The sequence below is a fragment of the Paraphaeosphaeria sporulosa genome (assembly GCF_001642045.1).
Source record: "Paraphaeosphaeria sporulosa strain AP3s5-JAC2a unplaced genomic scaffold CC84scaffold_6, whole genome shotgun sequence".
NCBI classification, from domain to species: Eukaryota; Fungi; Ascomycota; class Dothideomycetes; order Pleosporales; family Didymosphaeriaceae; genus Paraphaeosphaeria; species Paraphaeosphaeria sporulosa.
In genome coordinates, this window is record NW_017253365.1 from 2350454 (window position 1) to 2368815 (window position 18362).

Below are 18362 nucleotides of genomic sequence, written 5' to 3' on the forward strand. Positions count from 1 at the left end.
GTGTTTGGGGCGATGGGACAGAAGTGCGTCTCCTTATCGTTGTCACCGGTTGAGAGAAGGCAGCAGGTAGCGCCGGAAGCGAAGCACAGACGTATGCCGGTGATTCATCAATACATTGTATTTCTAGAGTAATATGCCGTTGGCTTCAATGCCTTGTTTCGTTTCCTAGCCTCATGTGCTGAGCCGCCTGTGCGACAGCAGTATGCTCTCATACATCATGTCGTCATGCAAGTATATGTAGATTCACTTGTTCAGCTCCTCGGCGCGCTTCTTGAGCTCCTCCTTGCTCGCGGGCTCGCCAATGTTCTCGGCTTGGACCGGACCCTGCGTAGGATCAGTATCAGTGTGCTGGATCTGCTGGAGTGCGGTGATGTTTAACGTACAGGAGCACCCTTATGTGCCATCGCGGACGCGGTGGAGCCACCAGAGGAAGCGCCAGTGTCCACGTCGTGGTGCTGGTGGGTGGATGCGTTTGAGTCGGAGGACTCCTTGGCGACTTGGTCGGTGATGCCTGGACGATGATAGTCAGCACAATTCACCATCTCACGAGCACACTGCACAGCAATAGGATGCCTCGGACGGCGAGTGAGGCGCGGTACGTACTGCCAGTGGCGTTCTCTTCGGCGGGGTGGACAGGCATGTTTGCTATTTGTCTTGCTGTTCGGTCTTGCGGGCGTAAACTGGAGGGGGGCGTTGGGGCTTCTTTTCGTCGAGCTTTAACTCTTCGAGTTGTTCTGTTGGTTCTGTAGGTTTGGCGTCGTCGGCTTTCAATTGAGAGACGATGTCGATTTTACTCGCGTAGTATTCCTCGATCAGTTTGCGTGCAGAGTCTGAGGATAAGGGAGGCGGCATGTTTATATGTCTCACGCGGCTTAGCACGTTGTTGGTGACGTAGGTATGGTGGAGGTGGCTATTGGTGGGGTGTCGCCGCCCAGATGTTGCCCAGGCGTATGTGAGCATGCGCTAGGCAAATGCGGGGAAACGGTCACGTGATGAATATACCGTTATCCAGGCATGCAGCTGCAACGGGTAGCATAGCATAGTATGATCTGGGTACGATGAAGAAACTTTGTTGGTGGTTGAAGCTACGGAGACGGCGAGGACCGTGAGTGTGCGCCCAGGTTTTTGAATAGAAAAGGCAAGTATATGTTGACATACAGCCCTAGAGTGAGAGCCTCTTACTCCTGCTGCCATGTGGTGGACTGATTAATCTGGACTGGAGTGGTGCCGTGACTTACAGCTCTTGTCTGGATATTGGTCCCAGATGCTTAACGACTATGGGGCATCGAGTCAAATTACACAGGAGGTAGCCGCATATCAAACACCGTGTACCGTGTACCATAAACTGACTAAAAGGATGGCTCGAGTTATAGACAACGGAAAACGCAATTATAGAGCTCTCAGTTCATCTGTTGTGGAAAGTAGTCATTGCGGCGTTTTTGCGACTTTTGCGGTGTTCTGCTAACGCTTCAGTGCGGACAAATTTGCAAAGCTCGGCGATGATCCACTTTCATTCCCCACAAGCTTCAAAGAATCTCCAAAAAGTCTGAGCCCTTGATGCCGCATTGTGGTCGGGCAATCGTGTGAAAGTGACTTCATATAGTACAAGTTCTAGAGGAGACATAGCTAGAGTCCTTGTATAGTTTTGTATTGACAATCCTTGAGGTGGTGGTGCACTCTCACTCAGGGTGCATGATGGCTGAGAGATGTTTGGAAGTAGCGAAGGGACAAGAAGCGGAAGAAAGAGAGGCTCTGGGTGGAAGACAACGGGGAGGGCCGACGCTAGGGCACGTGACACCCGCTCCAAGCTTGGCGGCCAGGCAAGCTCGCCGCGTAGACCAGCTGTTGCGCCTTAAGCTCCGACAGCACCTCGATCCCGCCTCACCCAACTCTACCTGCTATATACCTCTCGGTTGCTCCTCGATACCTCCTACCTTGAGCGTACGCTGCTGTCGACGCACGCATAATGGCCGACCGATACTCTTTCTCGCTCACCACATTCTCGCCCAGGTAAACACCTCTGGTCCCCTCCAAGACCATTCGCTAACTGTGATGCAGCGGAAAGCTAGTGCAGATAGGTATGGACTTCGCGCGGGAAGCTTAGCATAGGTGCGAAACGGCGACTAACGGCACTCTAGAGTATGCCTTAAATGCGGTCAACCAGGGTGTCACCTCTCTAGGTATCAAGGGTAAGTCTACATCCATGCATTGGCCGGCCTCTACTAACGACTTCGATCAGCTACAAATGGCATCGTTCTCGCGACCGAAAAGAAGTCGTCATCGCCGCTCATCGATTCGTCGTCATCATCGAAAGTCAGCTTGATCACCCCCAACATCGGCATGGTCTACTCTGGCATGGGTCCGGACTACCGTGTGCTCGTCGACAAGGCGCGCAAGGTCTCACATACCGGGTACAAGCGCATCTACAACGAGTACCCGCCGACGAGGATATTGGTCCAGGACGTTGCGCGTGTTATGCAAGAAGCGACCCAGTCGGGTGGTGTTCGGCCGTACGGCGTCAGCCTGCTGATTGCGGGGTGGGATGATGGAATCGAGCCGGAGTCAGAGACCAAGCAGACCGAGGAGGAAGCGGACGCAGAGAGGAAGAAGATCACCGGCAAGACCGGCGGCATCCTGAAGGGCGGACCCAGCCTGTACCAGGTCGACCCCAGCGGTAGCTACTTCCCGTGGAAAGCGACGGCCATCGGCAAGAGCGCAACCAGCGCGAAGACATTCCTCGAGAAGAGGTACACCGAAGGCTTGGAGTTAGAGGATGCTATCCACATTGCCCTGCTCACGCTCAAGGAGACCATAGAAGGCGAGATGAACGGCGACACCGTCGAAATCGGGATTGTTGGCCCGCCAGAGGAGCGATTACTTGGTGTCGAGGGTGTCGAGGGGGCTGTCGGACCTCGCTTCAGGAAGCTGAGTCCGCAGGAAGTCGAGGACTACCTGACGAACCTGTAGAGTGCGGAATGAATTGGCAGCTGCACCTTGGGTGCACATGTTACGATAGACCGACCGCCGGCGCTCACGCAGGCTCGCTCTGGCATATGACGAACACGAAATAGATGGCATCTGCAATGTGCATCTACATTTCGCTTGAAGCTCTGTGATGTGGCATGTCACTTGTGGAACGCAGGTTCACCCCAGAACCTGTCCTGATCAGGCCTAGTGCAGGCTGTACCTGCCCTTGATCGAGGTCGAGGACGCCACTCATTCTTTCCATCCGACACAACAAACTCTTCGTGACAGATATTGATGGAGCTCGCGAACGGTCCTCAGCATAAAGACGCACCTATCGGTCAAGATGTAGAGCATGCAGGAATTCGGCTACGCACATATCAGGCTGAGATGCTTGAAGCGAGCCTCAGAGAGAATGTTATCGTAGTCCAGGACACAGGCAGCGGCAAAACCCATATGTTCGTGGGCTTTTTTTTGGTCAACTTTTTTTGCTCTTCCGCTACTGACACTTGTGTAGAGCTCTAGCCCGGACAGCTGCGGAGCTCGAAACCTGCGATTCTAACCAGGTTCGTCCAATCAGCTATTATGTTGTTCACGCAAGACCTGACCTAAGCCAGCTCGTATGGTTCCTCGCCCCCAACATAGCACTCTGCGAACAGCAATTCAAAGTCTTCAAGTCAAGCCTTCCAGCGTATGAGACACAACTCCTTACTGGGAATGATAATGTCGACCACTGGACTGACCAAAGGACCTGGGATGCCGTGCTTGCTAATGTCCGTATTGTGGTGTCTACGCATAAGGTCCTTCTTGATGCATGCGATCATGGATTCGTGCGAATGAGCAAGCTGGCTCTACTTATATTCGACGAAGGTCAGAAACCATGATATTATGCTTGCGTACAAGCTAACACTTGCTAGCACATCGTACGTTTCCGGACTCTTTTTTCAGAGATTACTGCGCTGACATATTAGACTGCACTGGAAATCATCCTGCCAATGTATTATTGGCTGGTCACTATTTACCGAGACTTCGAGAGGGCGTGTATCTGCCTAAGATACTTGGGCTCACCGCGAGTCCAGTGATGAAAGCGAAAGTAAATGACGAGGCACTAGAGTGAGTCTTAAGATGTGTCAAGCAAGACGCTTCTGACAAAAACAGAGTGATTGAGAGAAATCTCAATGCGATCACAAAAACACCGAAGATACATCGTAGGTTCTCTTGGCAGGATTAGCAACACAGCTCATGCTTATGAACGATTAGGCTCTGAGCTTCTTCGCTTTGTGCATAAACCGCAGCTCATCCGAATTAGTTATGCCCCCACTGTCGAGATGGTTTCTCCTATTTTCGCAGAGCTAAGTTCGCAGCTCATGAACTACGACATACACAGTGATCCCTACGTTTTGGACTTGCTTGACAACCCCATCAAGTACCACAACGCTAAAAAGAAGTTGGAATATGCATACTTCAAGCATGAAACTTACAGCTTCAACGAATTGAAGACTCTGAAGACCAAATATGAGGCCACTGCAGCAGAGCTAGGGCCCTCTGTAGCCGATTGGTGGTTACAACAGAGCATCGCCCGGTTTCGGAAGCGTGTAAGACACCCTAGCTTTCGATGTGAACAGTGCCCAGGCTGACAGTCGCGTGAGATCCACTCCTCTGGTCAACTACTCGATTGGACTCACGCGGAGATGGAACACCTCCAGAAAATTCTCGGTCGACTTCCCTTGCCAACGGACTACGCCTTTAGACCCATGTCGCTTAACAAATTGTCAAACAAGGTCGAAGCTTTAGTTGATCTTCTCGCATCCGAAGCCAACCCCGGCTTGACAGGTCTCATCTTTGTGGAGCAAAGAGTCTGGGTTGCCGCTCTGGCCGAAATCATTTCGATTCACCCAAAGCTACAGGGTAAGCTCAACACAGGGACATTTGTGGGAAGTTCTGTGTCATCAAAGCGGAAGTCCAGCATCGCCACCATGATCGAACCAAAGAACCAGCAGGATACCCTGGATAAACTCAGAAGCGGGGACATAAACTTGATCATTGCGACTACCGTCTTGGAAGAAGGCATCGATGTGTCAGCTTGTCATCTTGTTATTTGCTTTGAAAGTCCCAAGAACCTCAAGTCGTTCGTGCAGCGCCGTGGGCGGGCAAGAAGAATGGAGTCAAAGTACATCATATTCTCGCCGGGCGGAGTAGGTGATCGAGCTCCATCATCGTGGGAGAAGCTTGAGCAAGAGATGAGAAACGCATATGAAGATGATCTGCGTCGCGTGAAAACTGCTGAGCAAAGGGAAATGGTTCATGAAGTGGGTGAGCGGTTCTACCGAGTCGCAAGTACCGGGTACGTCTTTGCGTGTTTGCCCCACTGAACAAACTTACTCACGTATATATAGCGCTTTACTTACGCTCGAAAACGCCATACCACATCTCTATCACTTCTGTGCTCTCCTCAGCTCCGATCCGTATGTTGATACCAGGCCACAGTTTGGGTTCGAGGACGACAAAGGTAACATCGCAGCTGAAGTCACACTCCCGCTTGCCGTCGATCCCGCATTGAGAGTAGTGCGTAGCCTGCAAACCTGGAGAACAGAGCGCATGGCCGCGAAAGATGTGGCATTTGAAGCGTACAAGATGCTCCATGAAAGTGGGCTGGTAAGCAACAACCTTCTGCCGGTGAAAGAAGAAGAGGATGCCGTGGCCGCAGAGTTCCAGAAATCGGACCGAACCGCTTCGATGATCGAAGTAGCCCCTACCCTCGATCCCTGGCATCGCATCGCGACTTCCTGGGAGCAAGACCAGCACAGGTATTATCGCACAACATTGGAGTTCCAGGGCATGCAAGAGCAAACTTTCTACATGAACTTCTACCTTACTGTGCAACTGCCAGTTGTACCCGACTTCACTTTGTTCTGGAATGAATCTAAGCGCATAACCGTAAGAAGTCATAGGCAACCGGAAGTCGCACTGTCTGACAATGAACTCTCTACAATGCGTTACATCACTCAAAAGATTCTGAATTCAGCTCATGGCACACGCATCGATCAGTCACGCTGCGATTTTCTCTGGCTTCTCGTTCCGACTGATGCGTCCCAATCGAGCTGGGGTCTTGACAAACTCTTGAAATGGAAATTCGATACAGATGGGTGTTTAGAAGCTTCAATCGTGTTGAGCCAACGCACGACCGATCTAAATCAATGGGGCCAAGTCAAGGTCCAAGGCGATGAGCGGAATTGGCTGCCGAGATCCATCGATTTGCCCACTGCAGACTCTACTTCCGGACAAACAGCCAAGCTACGTGTCTCAAGGGTCCCCAAGCGGCGCGATTTTCTGTACCCAGTGCCAAAAAGCCAGCGGCAAAACGAGGCTTATACGAGGATAGAGGAGTTTCCTCTATCTGAGTGCCTCGTGGACATGGTTCCAGTTGCCTATCTTGTCTGCGCCTTGCTGATGCCAGCAATTCTGTATCGCTACGAAATGTACATGACGACAAATACACTACGCCAGGGTCTCCTTGCTCCCTTAGCATTCGACGAGGTGGAGGATCTGCCTCTACTGGTCCAGGCGCTGACATCTTCGAGTACGGGGGACATTGCTCATTATCAAAGGTGGGTCTGACCGAACGCAGAGCTGTGAAATGGCATTTAATTCATCTTCCTATGCCTTTAGCTTCCCTCGTCCCGGCACTTCAGTCATCAGCTAACGACGGACACCGATAGACTCGAGTTCTTTGGCGATTGTATTGTGAAATTCATCTCCTCTGTTCACCTTATGGCAAGTCACCTGAGGAAGCCCGAAAGCTTCCTCACGGGAAGGAAAGGTACGTGAGAATTTCCGTATCACTGGGTGTGTCTAGGTTTATCATCTTCTGAAAATGGCGAGGATGTTCAGGTCCATGGTCTACCGTTCGAGCTACCGTAAAGTTTCTACTAAGACAGACATCTTCACAGGCAAGATTGTTTCGAATGGCTTCTTCGCGCGCGCAACCCTTGCCTGCAGCCTTGACAAATTCATCATCCGTAAACGCTTCACAGGCGCAAAATGGAGACCTCGCTACGCCGGTGAGGTGCTCTACGATGACACCCCACCCGCCCAATCCAATATCTCCTCTAAAAATCTGGCCGACGTCATCGAGTCCCTCGTTGGCGCCTCCTACCTCATTGGTGACTTCCCCAAAGCCCTCACCTGCATGCAGACGCTCCTTCCCCTCGAACCTTGGACCCCCGTCCCAGACGCAAACCGCATCCTCTACGAGGCCGTCCCCGCCGGCGTAATCATCACCAGCCTCACCACCGTAGAAATGCTCATCGGATACACCTTCAACAAAAAGCTGGCTCTCTTGGAAGCTCTAACGCATGCATCATACAAAGGCCCACTGGTAAATTGTTCCTACGAGCGTCTCGAATTCCTCGGGGATGCAGTGCTGGACTACATCATCTCACGCCGGCTCTACTCGCACACGCCTGAGCTCGGACATGCTAAGATGCACGGGATTCGCACTGCTATGGCGAATGCGGCGTTCCTAACGTTTAGAATGTTCGAGACAACAGTGCCGGAGGAGCGCACGATACCCCCGGACATGCACAAAGAGGTGCACCATCGGTGTCTATGGCAATTTTTGCGGTCTGATACTGCAGCGCTGGTGGCTACGCGGGATGCAGCGATCGCGCAGTATGATGCTGCGAAGGATGCTATCAGGCATGGTTTACAGCATGAAGTTGTGTTTCCGTGGCATATCCTTGCGTTGACGGACAGTCCTAAATTCCTTTCCGACATTGTTGAGTCGGTGCTTGGGGCTATCTACGTAGATAGCCAGGGCGATATTGACGCATGCGAAGTATTCGTTGGAAATTTTGGTATTCTGGGTTGTCTAGAGAGGATTCTGAGAGATGGAGTCGATTGCTTGCATCCGAAGGAGCGACTGGGGATTCTTGCGGTCGAGAAGGACGTGCAGTATGTTGCGGTGAGTGAAGATGAGGCGGTTAGCGGCGCGAAGAGGAAGCACAGGTGTCAGATTCGGGTTGGAGGGGTGGATGTGGGCGGTGTGGTGGAGGGTGTCAAGAGGTTGAATGCGGAGACTGTGGCGGCGTGGGAGGCCTGCAAGGTGTTGAAGGAGAGGAAGGAGATGGTAGGGGACGCGAATGAGGATGTGGGTATGGAGGGGGTGGCTGAGCCGAGTGAGGATGAGGAGTGGTTTGATGCCGAGGAGGGAGGGATAAATTTGAGTGACGAATAGTGGAGGATGGTAGTCCGCCCTGCATCACGCGACTTTGTTCCTAGATAAATTGCCTATTCCGAACGCAACTGAATGAATGGGAGGTGACCAATGCTTCAAATCAACACTTGTCTCTCAACAGAAACGCAGACTGACGACGGTGGCAGCGGCGGCAGCGACGGCAGTGACGGTAGCGACTCACCAAACTTCAAGATTCATTTCCATTGTCGTGTCAGTATGAATCATCTCAATCAGTCTCTTGCTTCATATGTACTTGTCTTCACTGCGCGGGCACGATCCGCTAGGCAAGGCGTGGTAACGTCAACTTCCCCTTTCCAGCACATGCTCTTCTCTTTTTCAACATGTCCACACGACAAAATCTACGACTAATTCTAGAGATAAATCATCGTGAGTTGCAATAGAGCGTGTTAGAAATGTGTGAGGACACGTCCATGTTGACTGATGCGGATGTGGGTTGATGATTAGCTGAACCGTGGTTCGTCCCAACATGACCATCATCACTACACCGCTGACGCGCTCACGCGCTATGTTCTCGACCACCGGTAGCCGCCAGCAGTCCCAATGTCATATCCGATATGATTCGTTCTGGTTTGGTCGTTACTCTTTGTGTCTTCCATGCTGAAGCTCCCTCTACGAGGAAGCGGACAAGACCCAGGGGTGAACACCACGACCTCGCGGCACGTCACCGTAGCAATTTGGGCAGAAGCCCCTACTGATTCAGCTTCTACATACATACACCACTCAATCGCAGCGACGCACCCAATTCATCCCACTCTACGTTTTCAAAATCCCCGCTGCCACCAATACCGCATCCGCCGTCTTCCCGACCCACTCCTGCGCCGCCTCAAAATCCTTCGCAAACGTCACGCTCTCCGTCACCCCTGGGAACGTAACAGGCGCATACCCTGTATCTAGGCCCGGTGCAAAGAGCAGATTCTTGTAGTACTCTCTGCCGGCCAAACCGCCCTGGCTGACGAAGCCCCGAGAGAAGTCGCGCGCCTTGTGGTTCACGACTGAAATAAGCCCCGTGTCGTTGGTAAGTACGGCCTGCGAGCGAAGCGCGTTGAATTCCTGCGCCGCGGAGGCGAAAGTGGATATCGCGGAGGATAGGGCAGAGAGATCGATGGTAGCGTTCGCCTCAGCGATGGTGTCGTTTAGATCCGAGAGGTAGGATTCCAGCTCCGGGACGTAGTCCGCGGGCTCGAGGGGCAGGACGGCGTCGGAAGAGAGGTGGTACGCGAGAAGCGCAATGTACTGCCCGATAGCCTTGTGCGTGTGGAAGCCTGGGTCGCCAAACACAGACATCCAGTGGTAGGTGTCGTAGTTGGAGTGGTAGTGGTAGATGGGGTCTGTAGCGCCGCCGCCGGCGCCGAGGTCGAGAGACGCGATACCGCCCGTGTGCACGAAGGGGACGAAGTCGGAGCCAGCGCCGAGGACGCCGAATTCGCCGGAGACGTTCTGCCAGACGTCGTATAGGGTTTGCGAGGCGGAGCCAGGGATAGGGTAGATTACTTTCTTCATGACGGACATGGCGAGCTGGTGCAGATCGGGGGTCGCATCTGTGTAGGGGTAGGGACCGGAGACTGCAATGTCGACGTTGAGGTAGGACACCGCGGCAGTCTTGAGCCACGGGATGTACTCCTCGACCCACTCTGTGCTACCGATGGAGCCGTATTCTTCGGCGTCCCAGGAAGCAAGAATGATAGTGCGGGTAGGCTTCCAGCCAGTTTGCAGCAATTTTCCAAAGGCCTTGGAGAGTTCGACCAACACTGCTGAGCCGGAGTTGGGATCTGAAGCTCCGCCCACGATCCAGGCGTCTCGATGGTTACCAAGGATAACGACCTCGTCTGGGTTGGTGCCGTTGATAATGCCGATGGCGTCCCAGATGGTGGTGTAATTCTCTTTCATGACATTGGAGAGGGACAGACTCGCGCCAGAGCCTACACCCGTGCTGTAGTCGGCGCCTGGAATTGCGCCAACCCACTTCGTACGATTCACCTCCTCACCACTGGTACCGTGACCGTTCAATGCCTGCAGGAGTGGCTGGGCCTCCAACCAGGAAACAGGTAGAGAAGGAATATAGGGCAGGTTGATGCTTGTGTCTGCGCGGGGAGAATCCTTCTTCGACGCGTATCCAGGAGTAGTAGGATCGCCAGGGTAAGTGCTAAGGAATTGTACACTTCCTCTCTGCACTGAAGTAGGGTTGCGGGCTGGGCCGTCTGGATAAGCAGCATAGCCGTTGGCTTCAGTGATGTTGCCATCGTCCCCAGGATCCGTGAAAGTAATAACGCCGATCATTCCGTTGTCCTGGGCGTTTTTGACTTTCAACCCTCGGAAGGGTCCGCCGTATTTAGCCAGAGCAATTTTCCCCTCAAGCTCGACACCAAGCTCTTTCAAGCGCTCAAAGTCTACCTGCTGCCCTCTTCCGACGTAGATATACTCAGCTGAGGCGTTGCCCGTCGGTGAATAACCGTGGAAGGTCGGTATCCGGTTTGGATAGCTCGTCGCTACAAACAGATTTAGAAGGCTGTACACACGGGGTTGGTAGACTACTCACTATCGTCTGCCGCCAATACTGCTTCTTCCAGAGACGCTTCCCACGTGCTGCCATTTGCATAGGTAAGGGTCAGTGAATGCGAAACTGGGTAATTGAGAAAGACATCTGTGGCTTTTAGTCGCAATTCCAACGCAGAATGCAAATGCACCTACAGTATTCGTCAAGTCTTGATGTAAACCCATTCTCAGCCCATCGGTCGGCCGTCCACTGGGCTACGGTTTCATTCGTTCCAGCAAGATGAGCTCCGTGCCTAGATTCCCATAAATCTACGACATTCCTACGGCATCGTATTTCGAGTCTACTTACGCTGCGCAGAACAGTCAGTAGGTGCTTTCATCTGGCGGAAGTAGACTTACCGTAATAGTAGGACCAGGTCGAAATTGTTGTGTTATCGAACGAATTCACGATGATTTGTTCATTGTGATCCAATACCGGTGGGAAGGTGACATTCGTGTCTTGTCGTTTCGAATGCCGATGTGGATGCCTGGCGATTATCTCCTTCTGGCAAGCCTGAACGCTTGTCACGGCCGCAAGCACATGGATCAATTTCATGTTGCACGACACTTTTGACACAAAGAAAACTTGGTACGAGCGCCGGAGCTACAACACCAAAGTACCAACGGCACAGCAAGTACTTAACAAAGACTCGGAGAGATAACGTTAATTGCGGCTTTCCTTTGTCGGGCTCGGTACGAGAGCCAGACGTAATTGACGCTGCAGAGCACGCATCTGCTGGATTTAGGCATGGTCCCGTATGTCCATTGGGCAGAATCTTCCTGCATTGGGCAGGTGGTAGGAAATCTTGCGCGGGGTGAAGCTTTCTAATTTCGCCTTGGCATGCCGGTGATCCCTGAGGGGTTCCGGAAGCGCACAAACGGCGCCGTGGGTTCAAAGAGCGATTGCATGGCGCGGTAGTGCGAGCGTACTCTGTTCCGGTATCATTACGAGTCCTGCCTGCATTCTGTTGGAGTCTGGTGGGATTCCGGCTCCCGGAGTAGAATGCGGTTGCATGCAGTCTCGGACTAGGCATCGGGACATGACCAACCGCCGGACGTCAACTACATACGACGCGATCCGTCCAATGATGTCTGCAATCCAAAACGGTTCGCAAAGCTATTGTGTTGGGTAAGACCGCGAGGTGACGACAGTCACGTCAACGTGCGTCGAGTGTCGGTGCGGCGTGGTTCGCTGGCGATCAGGAAGCTAGGCTCGATCGAGCCCCTGGCCTAGCAATCGGTTGTGCAGGCCTACTGTCGCGGGTAAACAATCACAATCAAACTGTCTCGGACGGTCAACACAAGCAGGGAGATGGGGACGGACTAACAACTAACATTCACAGCCACAGAAACAGAAACACGGAGGGAATATTTTCTGCTTATACAGCCGTGCTGCTCCTACCGGCTGCCCCTCGCGCCTCCCTCATGTCCCAGTCGCTCTTTCCGCATAGCAACCATGCTGTCAAATCCGCCCCGTCTCCTGGCGCCCGAGTCGCCCTACCGGCGGCCATCATCGCCCACCATGTCGCCAGGAGTCCGTAAAGGCCGCGCCCTGGGAAGCGCCGACGAGAGTCACCTGCGCGATCTGTCGCCGGATACAACGCTGCGCGCCTTCACCCAGCGACCGATGCCGTACGATGTCACACGGGACGAATACAAAATCTTCTCATGTATCGAGAACCTCACGCCCGCAGAGAGAGATCTAGGGACGCGGGTGGCCAAGGCAGCGCAGCGATTGAAGAGCTGGTGTGACGAGATCAGCCAGTGGGGATGGTCTGGCTCCTTTGAGCAGCCCAGTGAGGAGTTAATGGAGCGCCGGCGGAAGAGTCTTCAGCTGCGCATCGAGGAGCATTTGAAGCATGTCCCGGCCAGCGACGACCTTGCTCAGCTAGAATACTGGGGTTCGCTGCTGTCGGTCGAAGTACAGGCCCACGAAGCCCGGCTGGACGAGATAAGCGACGAACTGATAGCGCTCGATGTGGAGGAGCTGAAGGGCCATGTGCTGGACATGCACCCCGGAAGCCGGTCGCGTCCGTCGTCTGCGGGCTATGGGGCGAGCCGCATTAGCTACAAACCTATGGACGACTTCAACTTCCTCATCACTCATACCCTCATTTCCGCGCTTCCACAACACTTCCGGCTCAAGGAGCGCCTGCAGACATGGACGGCCCGCGTGACCGTACTTCGCGAAGCGCCTCGATACCTCGATGATCTCAAGACAGCTCAGAAAGCGATGCGCTTGGGTTGGGAAGCCCTCGGGCCGCCGAAAGACCCTTCCGATGACGCGTTCGAGACGTGGAAGAAAACCGTCGACACAATCTCGGGCGTCATGCGCGATAGAGTCAGTGACCTGGGGCGTCGGTTAGACAAGATGCTGGACGCACTGGAGGGACATGAAGATTGCCTGCCTGACCGCTGGATCGATGTCTTCGAAGGCGTGGAGGGCGACTTTGGGCGATGGACGCAGGAGTCGAGAAGAAAGGTCATCGAGTTTGGCGTGCGGAGGCATGCTAGCCCTAGTACCGACACCAGGGAACAAGGCGGGCCAGTGGCACAACCTGACAATGTTGTTGCAACCGCACGAGCCGACAACATTGGACGCTTAGTTGAAGAGCACATCAGTACTTCTAGCAAAGGACACAAAAACGACCTCCGGTCGATCACTGCCTTTAGGCCGGACATCAATATTGACCAACCCCGCCTTGTACTGGATACCGCGGTTGATGAAACACCGAACTATGCGGAAACAGAAGAGGTCATCCAAGATGATGAGTCCATGTTCGAAGAAGGGGACACAGTCATTCACAACGAAATCGAAGAGGACCATGCCGAAGTCGTGCAGTCGAGCTCTGAATCGATAAGCCCTACGGAGTCGCAAATCATCATTACCAGCGAGGATGGCGCTCAGACACCTCTTCGGCCTCACACCCCTCGTTCACGCCGAGAAAGTATGGAGTCGATCGCTTCAGACATGTCATACTCATCCAGTCCTCCCAGGGCTTTCAGTCCATCGCCCTCTGTACGTAACACCACAAATCGGACGGCAAGAGGTCCTCGGCCTGCCCTCAACGCATCGATGCCCAAACGACGAAAGAACGGGGCAGAACCATCTGCAGAAAGCACACCATGGCCACCAACACAGTTCTCTCACACGACTCCGACCACAGCCGACGACTTCGAGAGAAAGATATCCGATGTCCTCTCCACCATCCCTGCCCACATCCGGCTTACGTCGAGATACGGAGCTGATGCTCGTAATCCAAAAGCTTCACGCGTGGTGTCTCACAAAGGTAGTAAGGGATATCTCCGCGCTGCACGTTCAGTCAGCAACCTGAAGACTCCCGAGCTTACTTTGTCACCCGTGAAGGAAGATTTCGACTCAGCTAACGTGATCTCAGGCAGAAGGTCCATGGCGTCATATCGCGTTGACACCGACATCCGCATGTACCACCTCACACAGCCTGGCAAGGAGCATCCTGTCAAGCTGTTCATCCGCCGCGTGGGAGAGAACGGCGAACGTGTCATGGTCCGCGTGGGTGGCGGCTGGGCCGATCTTGGGGAGTACCTCCGGCAGTACGCCGAGCATCATGGCCGTCGAACAGCCAGCAACGGCCAATTCGAGATTCTAGGCCTCGAGGTTGGAGCGGAGCCGTCGCCGCGCCCGGAAAGCGTCATGAGCGCCCGCAACAGGCGCGTCAGCAGCGGCTCGCAGATCATCACCCCGAGCACCACGCCCAACAGACCGTCTACGCGCGCAGGCATATCGACAAACGAAGCCCCCCCGCCCATGCCGCATTTGTCGCCCACGCCCACCCCGACCAGCAGCAATGAGACGTCCGCCACGCCGTCGTCGAGCGAGAGCAGGCGGTCGTGGCGCGGACAGGAAGTCGGGCTTGCGGGCCCCAAGTCGAAGAAGATCGACCTCGACAACGAGAAAGCGGAGTGGGTCGAGGGCATGATGAAGCAGGCGCGCAGCGTGAGCGGGAATCTCGTACATCAGTTTTCACCCCAGGCGCCGCCGCATGGTGCGCGTGGGGAGAGCCGCAGTGAGAGTCGGAGTGAGAGCAGAACGAGTGTGAGGGGGCAGTCGAGCTTTGGGGATTTGGGGAAGGTGGGGGGCACGAAGAGGATTTTTATGCGTGGGAGCAATGCGGTGCAGGAACATTAGGGGGTTGATTTTGCGTGGTGGGATGGATGGATGCATACATTGATATACCCTAGGACTGGACTCGGATGGCATTTTATTGTGTTGGCTAGATTGGGATGGTATTAGGGATAGGGATGGCATCACTTAGGCGTTTATACCCTCATGAAGGCGCTACTGGCTACGCTTCACTGGGTGCGGGATTTTTGTTCATCATTTCTTGTGTATAGTTATCACGACAGCGGGAGCAACACATGCCAAGTCAAAGTAAAGCAGAATCTCATTCATCTGTAAGTGAAGAGGGTATATTCCACCCATCCCAGGCTAACCCATCCCATTCCGCAAAACGCCAAACGCCTGCGCTGATGCTGAACCTGTCACTTTTCCTTGTGCCTTTCCGAAATCTCTTCCTCCGTTATGCCTTGCGCGCAAAGCGCGCAAGCGCGGGCCCGTAGCTCTCCTGGTCCTTCTTCAGCTTTGCGGCCAGCTTGGCATCGTTCCTCGCCAGCGCCTCCCTTGCGCGCACCTTCTCCTCGTCAATGATATTCTTCTGCCCATGTCTCCTCAGATACTTCTTCAACGCACTATTCCGTCCCCTGGCCTTCTTCTTCAGCTTCTCGACCTTGTCTTCTTTCCTTGCATCCAGATCCTTCTCCGCAGCGCGCTGTTCGTGGGAGGCCAAGTCGAGATTGCCCACGAAGTTCGGGTCGAGCGATATCATCTGTGGCTGGAGTTTCTCGAGGAGGGCGTGGACTTCGGCTTCCTGGCGCTGCTTGGTTGTTTCGAAGGGGTTGGTGCCGGGCTCGAGGGAGTCGGGGTTGGGCTCGCCGGCGCCGGGGACGAGGATGGATGAAAAACCCTTGGCGTGCGAGATACCCAGGACATCTTCGAAGGGGCAGTATTTCACCATCGATACGCCCATGCCGTCGCCTTGCCAGTTGAGGTATGGTGAGGGAACGACGACGGAGGACTCGGGAGAGAGCGAGAAGAGGTCGGGCTTGTAGACGGAGACGTGGCTGCCCCAGCCGACGGCGGTGAGGTTGCGGTCGGAGATGGATATGCTATGGGCGGGGGCTTTGAGGTGGTGCGAGTGGAGCTCGCGGAACATGCGGATGTCCCAGATGGACATTTGGCGGTCTTGCGACGCGGAGACCATGTAGCGGCCGGACTTGTCGACTGCGATGGCGCGCACGGGGCTGCGGTGGGGGAGCAGCTTGACCAAAGGTGTCTGGCTGTTGGGCGACCAGAGGGTGACGAGGCCTTTTTGGTGGCCTGCGTGGAGAATGGCGTTGTACGGGTTCTGCGCGAATGCGGTGGGCTGGCCGAGCTTGGTAGGGAGGTCAGACAGCATCTGGCCGGTGGAGATGTCGGTGTAACGGATCATGCCTGCGGTGGATATGGATGCGAGGAGGAAGTGGTAGGGGAGGTACTCGAGGTGTGTGGCTTCCTGATGCTTTTTCAGCTGGTGGATCTCGACGCCGTCGCCGGCGTAGATGTAGACGCATTTCTTCTGCGCGACAGCGAAGCGCTGGTTGTTGTTCAGCCACTTTGCGTCGCGCACCGTTTCGCCGAGCTGCAATTCGCAGCCCACCTTGCCCTCTCTCCAGTCGAAGTTGGCGACATGGCCCTTCCGGCTTGCAATAAGCAGCTCGCGCCCGTTCCGCGTGTAGTCGCATGCGTCGTACGGGCCCAGCGCATCTAAGCGCAGCTCGAAGCCCTTCTTTGCAGTCTCGATGCTGACCTCGTTCCGTATGTCGTCCTGCCGGACCTTGAATGTCCGCTCCAGTTCATGTTCCGGTTCTATGAGGCCTGCTTCGTTGTCGAGGAGGATCTCCGCCTGTTTTGCCTGCAGCGTCGCCTGCTTGTTCTTCTGCTCCAGTGCTCGCAAATTTGCCCGCAATTTCTTGTCCTTTACTGATTTGGTGGATATCTTTTGGCCGCGGCCATACTGTGTGTTTGCGGCTTGTGCGTATTCGGCTTGCAATTGCGCTTCAGCATCGTCCATGGGCGTCTTTTTTGCTTTCGGGCGGGGCGCAACGGATTTCGAGGGCGCTTTCGAAGCCATGGTGTCGGCAATACGTCGGACGTTACGCGACAATCAGACGAACAAGCTTTTGCAAGGTATCCGTGGTATAATCACTCGTAGCACTTTGCCTATACAAAGCTGTTGGCGAAGTTTGGCATTTCGAAATATTTTGGGCGGCGCAATATTCTGCCCTTAGTCACCGCCTGAAGCCTTGGCACCTTGCTCCACTCTTCGGGTCCCACATCTTTTACGCCGACACTTGCGAACAGCCATCTTGAGGAGCGGTCTCATCATTCCTAGTATATTGTATTCCCTCACTATCTCCAACCGCATGCTGATCTGATGGTTTGTGATTTCCAAATATCCGATTCAGCAATGTCTCAGTCGGAGCAGGACGAGGATCCCTGCACGCATCGCATAAGCGCGGATGCGGTATACTAAGTCGCCATGCCGCCAGGCTGAACTTTCTTCTCAACAAGGAAAAGCTTTCCGTATGTTGGAATTTGAGCGCACAGCTACTCATCTGCGCAGTAAAATCAATCCACTTGTTCCCTTCCAATTCCAAATTGCGTTCTCGGCAACTCTCGATCCTCAACCTGGTGCCTTACGATCGCTCGAACGAGTGCAAGGACGACTGAGCGAATTGCGCTATGCGACTATTGAATACAAAGACCCTGGTTCTTCATAGTTTCGTCTAGAGTATTCCTCCATATGTGATACTGTCCCATACGTGGGGTGACGACGAGGTCACTTTTGACGACATACATCAGGAACATGCGGAGAGCATGCAGGGTTACAGCAAAATTGTCAAATGTGGTGAGCAAGCCAATCACGATGGATACGAATGGGTATGGATCGACACCTGCTGCACTATACAGACTCACCACCGACGACAATGCCCTACGAAAAGGGTGGCATATGCCGCCGAAAATGGCGGTAGAATGTATATAGCTTTTCAATACAAACGTATTAGTTAATATTTCTATACTCATGCAACTGGGATCAGACACCCCGTATGTAGTGGCTGAGCAACCCCTGAGCCAACATGAGCCAGCGTGATTGTGCCTGATTTCCTCCCTGAGCAGCATGGGGTTTGAAATTCGTCCCTAATTAGCTTGTACGAAAAAGCACTATTGACACTTTCTGGGAAGCTATGAAATCGTTTCCACACACACACACAATCTTAACGAGTGAAAGAGCAGTGGCCCAAAAGTCCAAGTACATTGCTAAATGAGTGACTATTGCACCATCATCATCACCACCACCTCCAATCTCTAAAATCTCCAAAGATATGAACGAAATGCCACCCCGACATCTACCTCCTCCCCGAGTCAATCTACTCGCATCAGATCTTGTATCCAGTGAGCATCCATCCACTATTCTTTGGCAGGTTGGCTAACCGCATCGGCCGCTTCGGCTTCGGTGACCAGGAAGACGTC

The 18362-nt window shown here is 53.9% G+C and overlaps 8 protein-coding genes across 8 annotated transcripts in view; 4 read left to right on the forward strand and 4 right to left on the reverse strand.

Moving 5' to 3' along the window:
• Nucleotides 1-95: 95 nt before the first annotated feature.
• Nucleotides 96-914, reverse strand: CC84DRAFT_1165506 (uncharacterized protein). Its single transcript, XM_018178727.1, has 3 exons — nt 604-914; nt 384-511; nt 96-324 (listed from the first exon to the last, which is right to left on the reverse strand). Exons 1-3 carry the CDS (start codon nt 638-640, stop codon nt 244-246), a joined length of 246 nt encoding a protein of 81 aa, XP_018035547.1. The 5' UTR covers nt 641-914; the 3' UTR covers nt 96-243.
• A 991-nt stretch (nt 915-1905) lies between these two features.
• Nucleotides 1906-3023, forward strand: CC84DRAFT_1148416 (proteasome subunit alpha). The gene is made up of 4 exons (XM_018176636.1): nt 1906-2010; nt 2059-2078; nt 2139-2189; nt 2240-3023. The coding sequence occupies exons 1-4, from the start codon at nt 1967-1969 to the stop codon at nt 2965-2967; spliced, it is 843 nt and encodes a 280-aa protein (XP_018035548.1). The 5' UTR covers nt 1906-1966; the 3' UTR covers nt 2968-3023.
• A 67-nt stretch (nt 3024-3090) lies between these two features.
• On the forward strand, nt 3091-8200 carry CC84DRAFT_1197073 (P-loop containing nucleoside triphosphate hydrolase protein; the record flags this gene model as incomplete). Its single annotated transcript, XM_018181500.1, has 11 exons — nt 3091-3422; nt 3482-3530; nt 3582-3834; nt 3882-3887; nt 3936-4077; nt 4123-4172; nt 4225-4559; nt 4605-5308; nt 5361-6572; nt 6684-6784; nt 6915-8200. The coding sequence occupies exons 1-11, from the start codon at nt 3262-3264 to the stop codon at nt 8198-8200; spliced, it is 4299 nt and encodes a 1432-aa protein (XP_018035549.1). The 5' UTR covers nt 3091-3261.
• A 683-nt stretch (nt 8201-8883) lies between these two features.
• On the reverse strand, nt 8884-11309 carry CC84DRAFT_1148422 (N-acetylated-alpha-linked acidic dipeptidase-like protein 2; the record flags this gene model as incomplete). Its single annotated transcript, XM_018176637.1, has 4 exons — nt 8884-10707; nt 10758-10862; nt 10910-11007; nt 11110-11309. The coding sequence occupies 4 exons, from the start codon at nt 11307-11309 to the stop codon at nt 8975-8977; spliced, it is 2136 nt and encodes a 711-aa protein (XP_018035550.1). The 3' UTR covers nt 8884-8974.
• Nucleotides 11310-12030: 721 nt separating this feature from the next.
• On the forward strand, nt 12031-15159 carry CC84DRAFT_1165509 (uncharacterized protein). The gene has a single exon (XM_018178728.1). The coding sequence runs from the start codon at nt 12210-12212 to the stop codon at nt 14919-14921; it is 2712 nt and encodes a 903-aa protein (XP_018035551.1). The 5' UTR covers nt 12031-12209; the 3' UTR covers nt 14922-15159.
• A 24-nt stretch (nt 15160-15183) lies between these two features.
• CC84DRAFT_1165510 (BING4CT-domain-containing protein) lies at nt 15184-17017 on the reverse strand. The gene has a single exon (XM_018178729.1). The coding sequence runs from the start codon at nt 16900-16902 to the stop codon at nt 15313-15315; it is 1590 nt and encodes a 529-aa protein (XP_018035552.1). The 5' UTR covers nt 16903-17017; the 3' UTR covers nt 15184-15312.
• A 616-nt stretch (nt 17018-17633) lies between these two features.
• On the forward strand, nt 17634-17792 carry CC84DRAFT_1061266 (uncharacterized protein; the record flags this gene model as incomplete). The annotated part of the gene is made up of 1 exon (XM_018173587.1): nt 17634-17792. A coding segment is annotated over one exon (159 nt), but the record flags the coding sequence as incomplete, so codon positions are not given.
• A 141-nt stretch (nt 17793-17933) lies between these two features.
• The window catches only part of CC84DRAFT_831923 (uncharacterized protein), a 1144-nt gene continuing 715 nt past the window's right edge, over nt 17934-18362 (reverse strand). Inside the window, exon 3 of the mRNA XM_018187566.1 lies at nt 17934-18285. Within this exon, the coding sequence (XP_018035554.1) occupies nt 18034-18285 (252 nt within the window). The 3' untranslated portion in view covers nt 17934-18033. The remainder of the gene's footprint in view (nt 18286-18362) is intronic.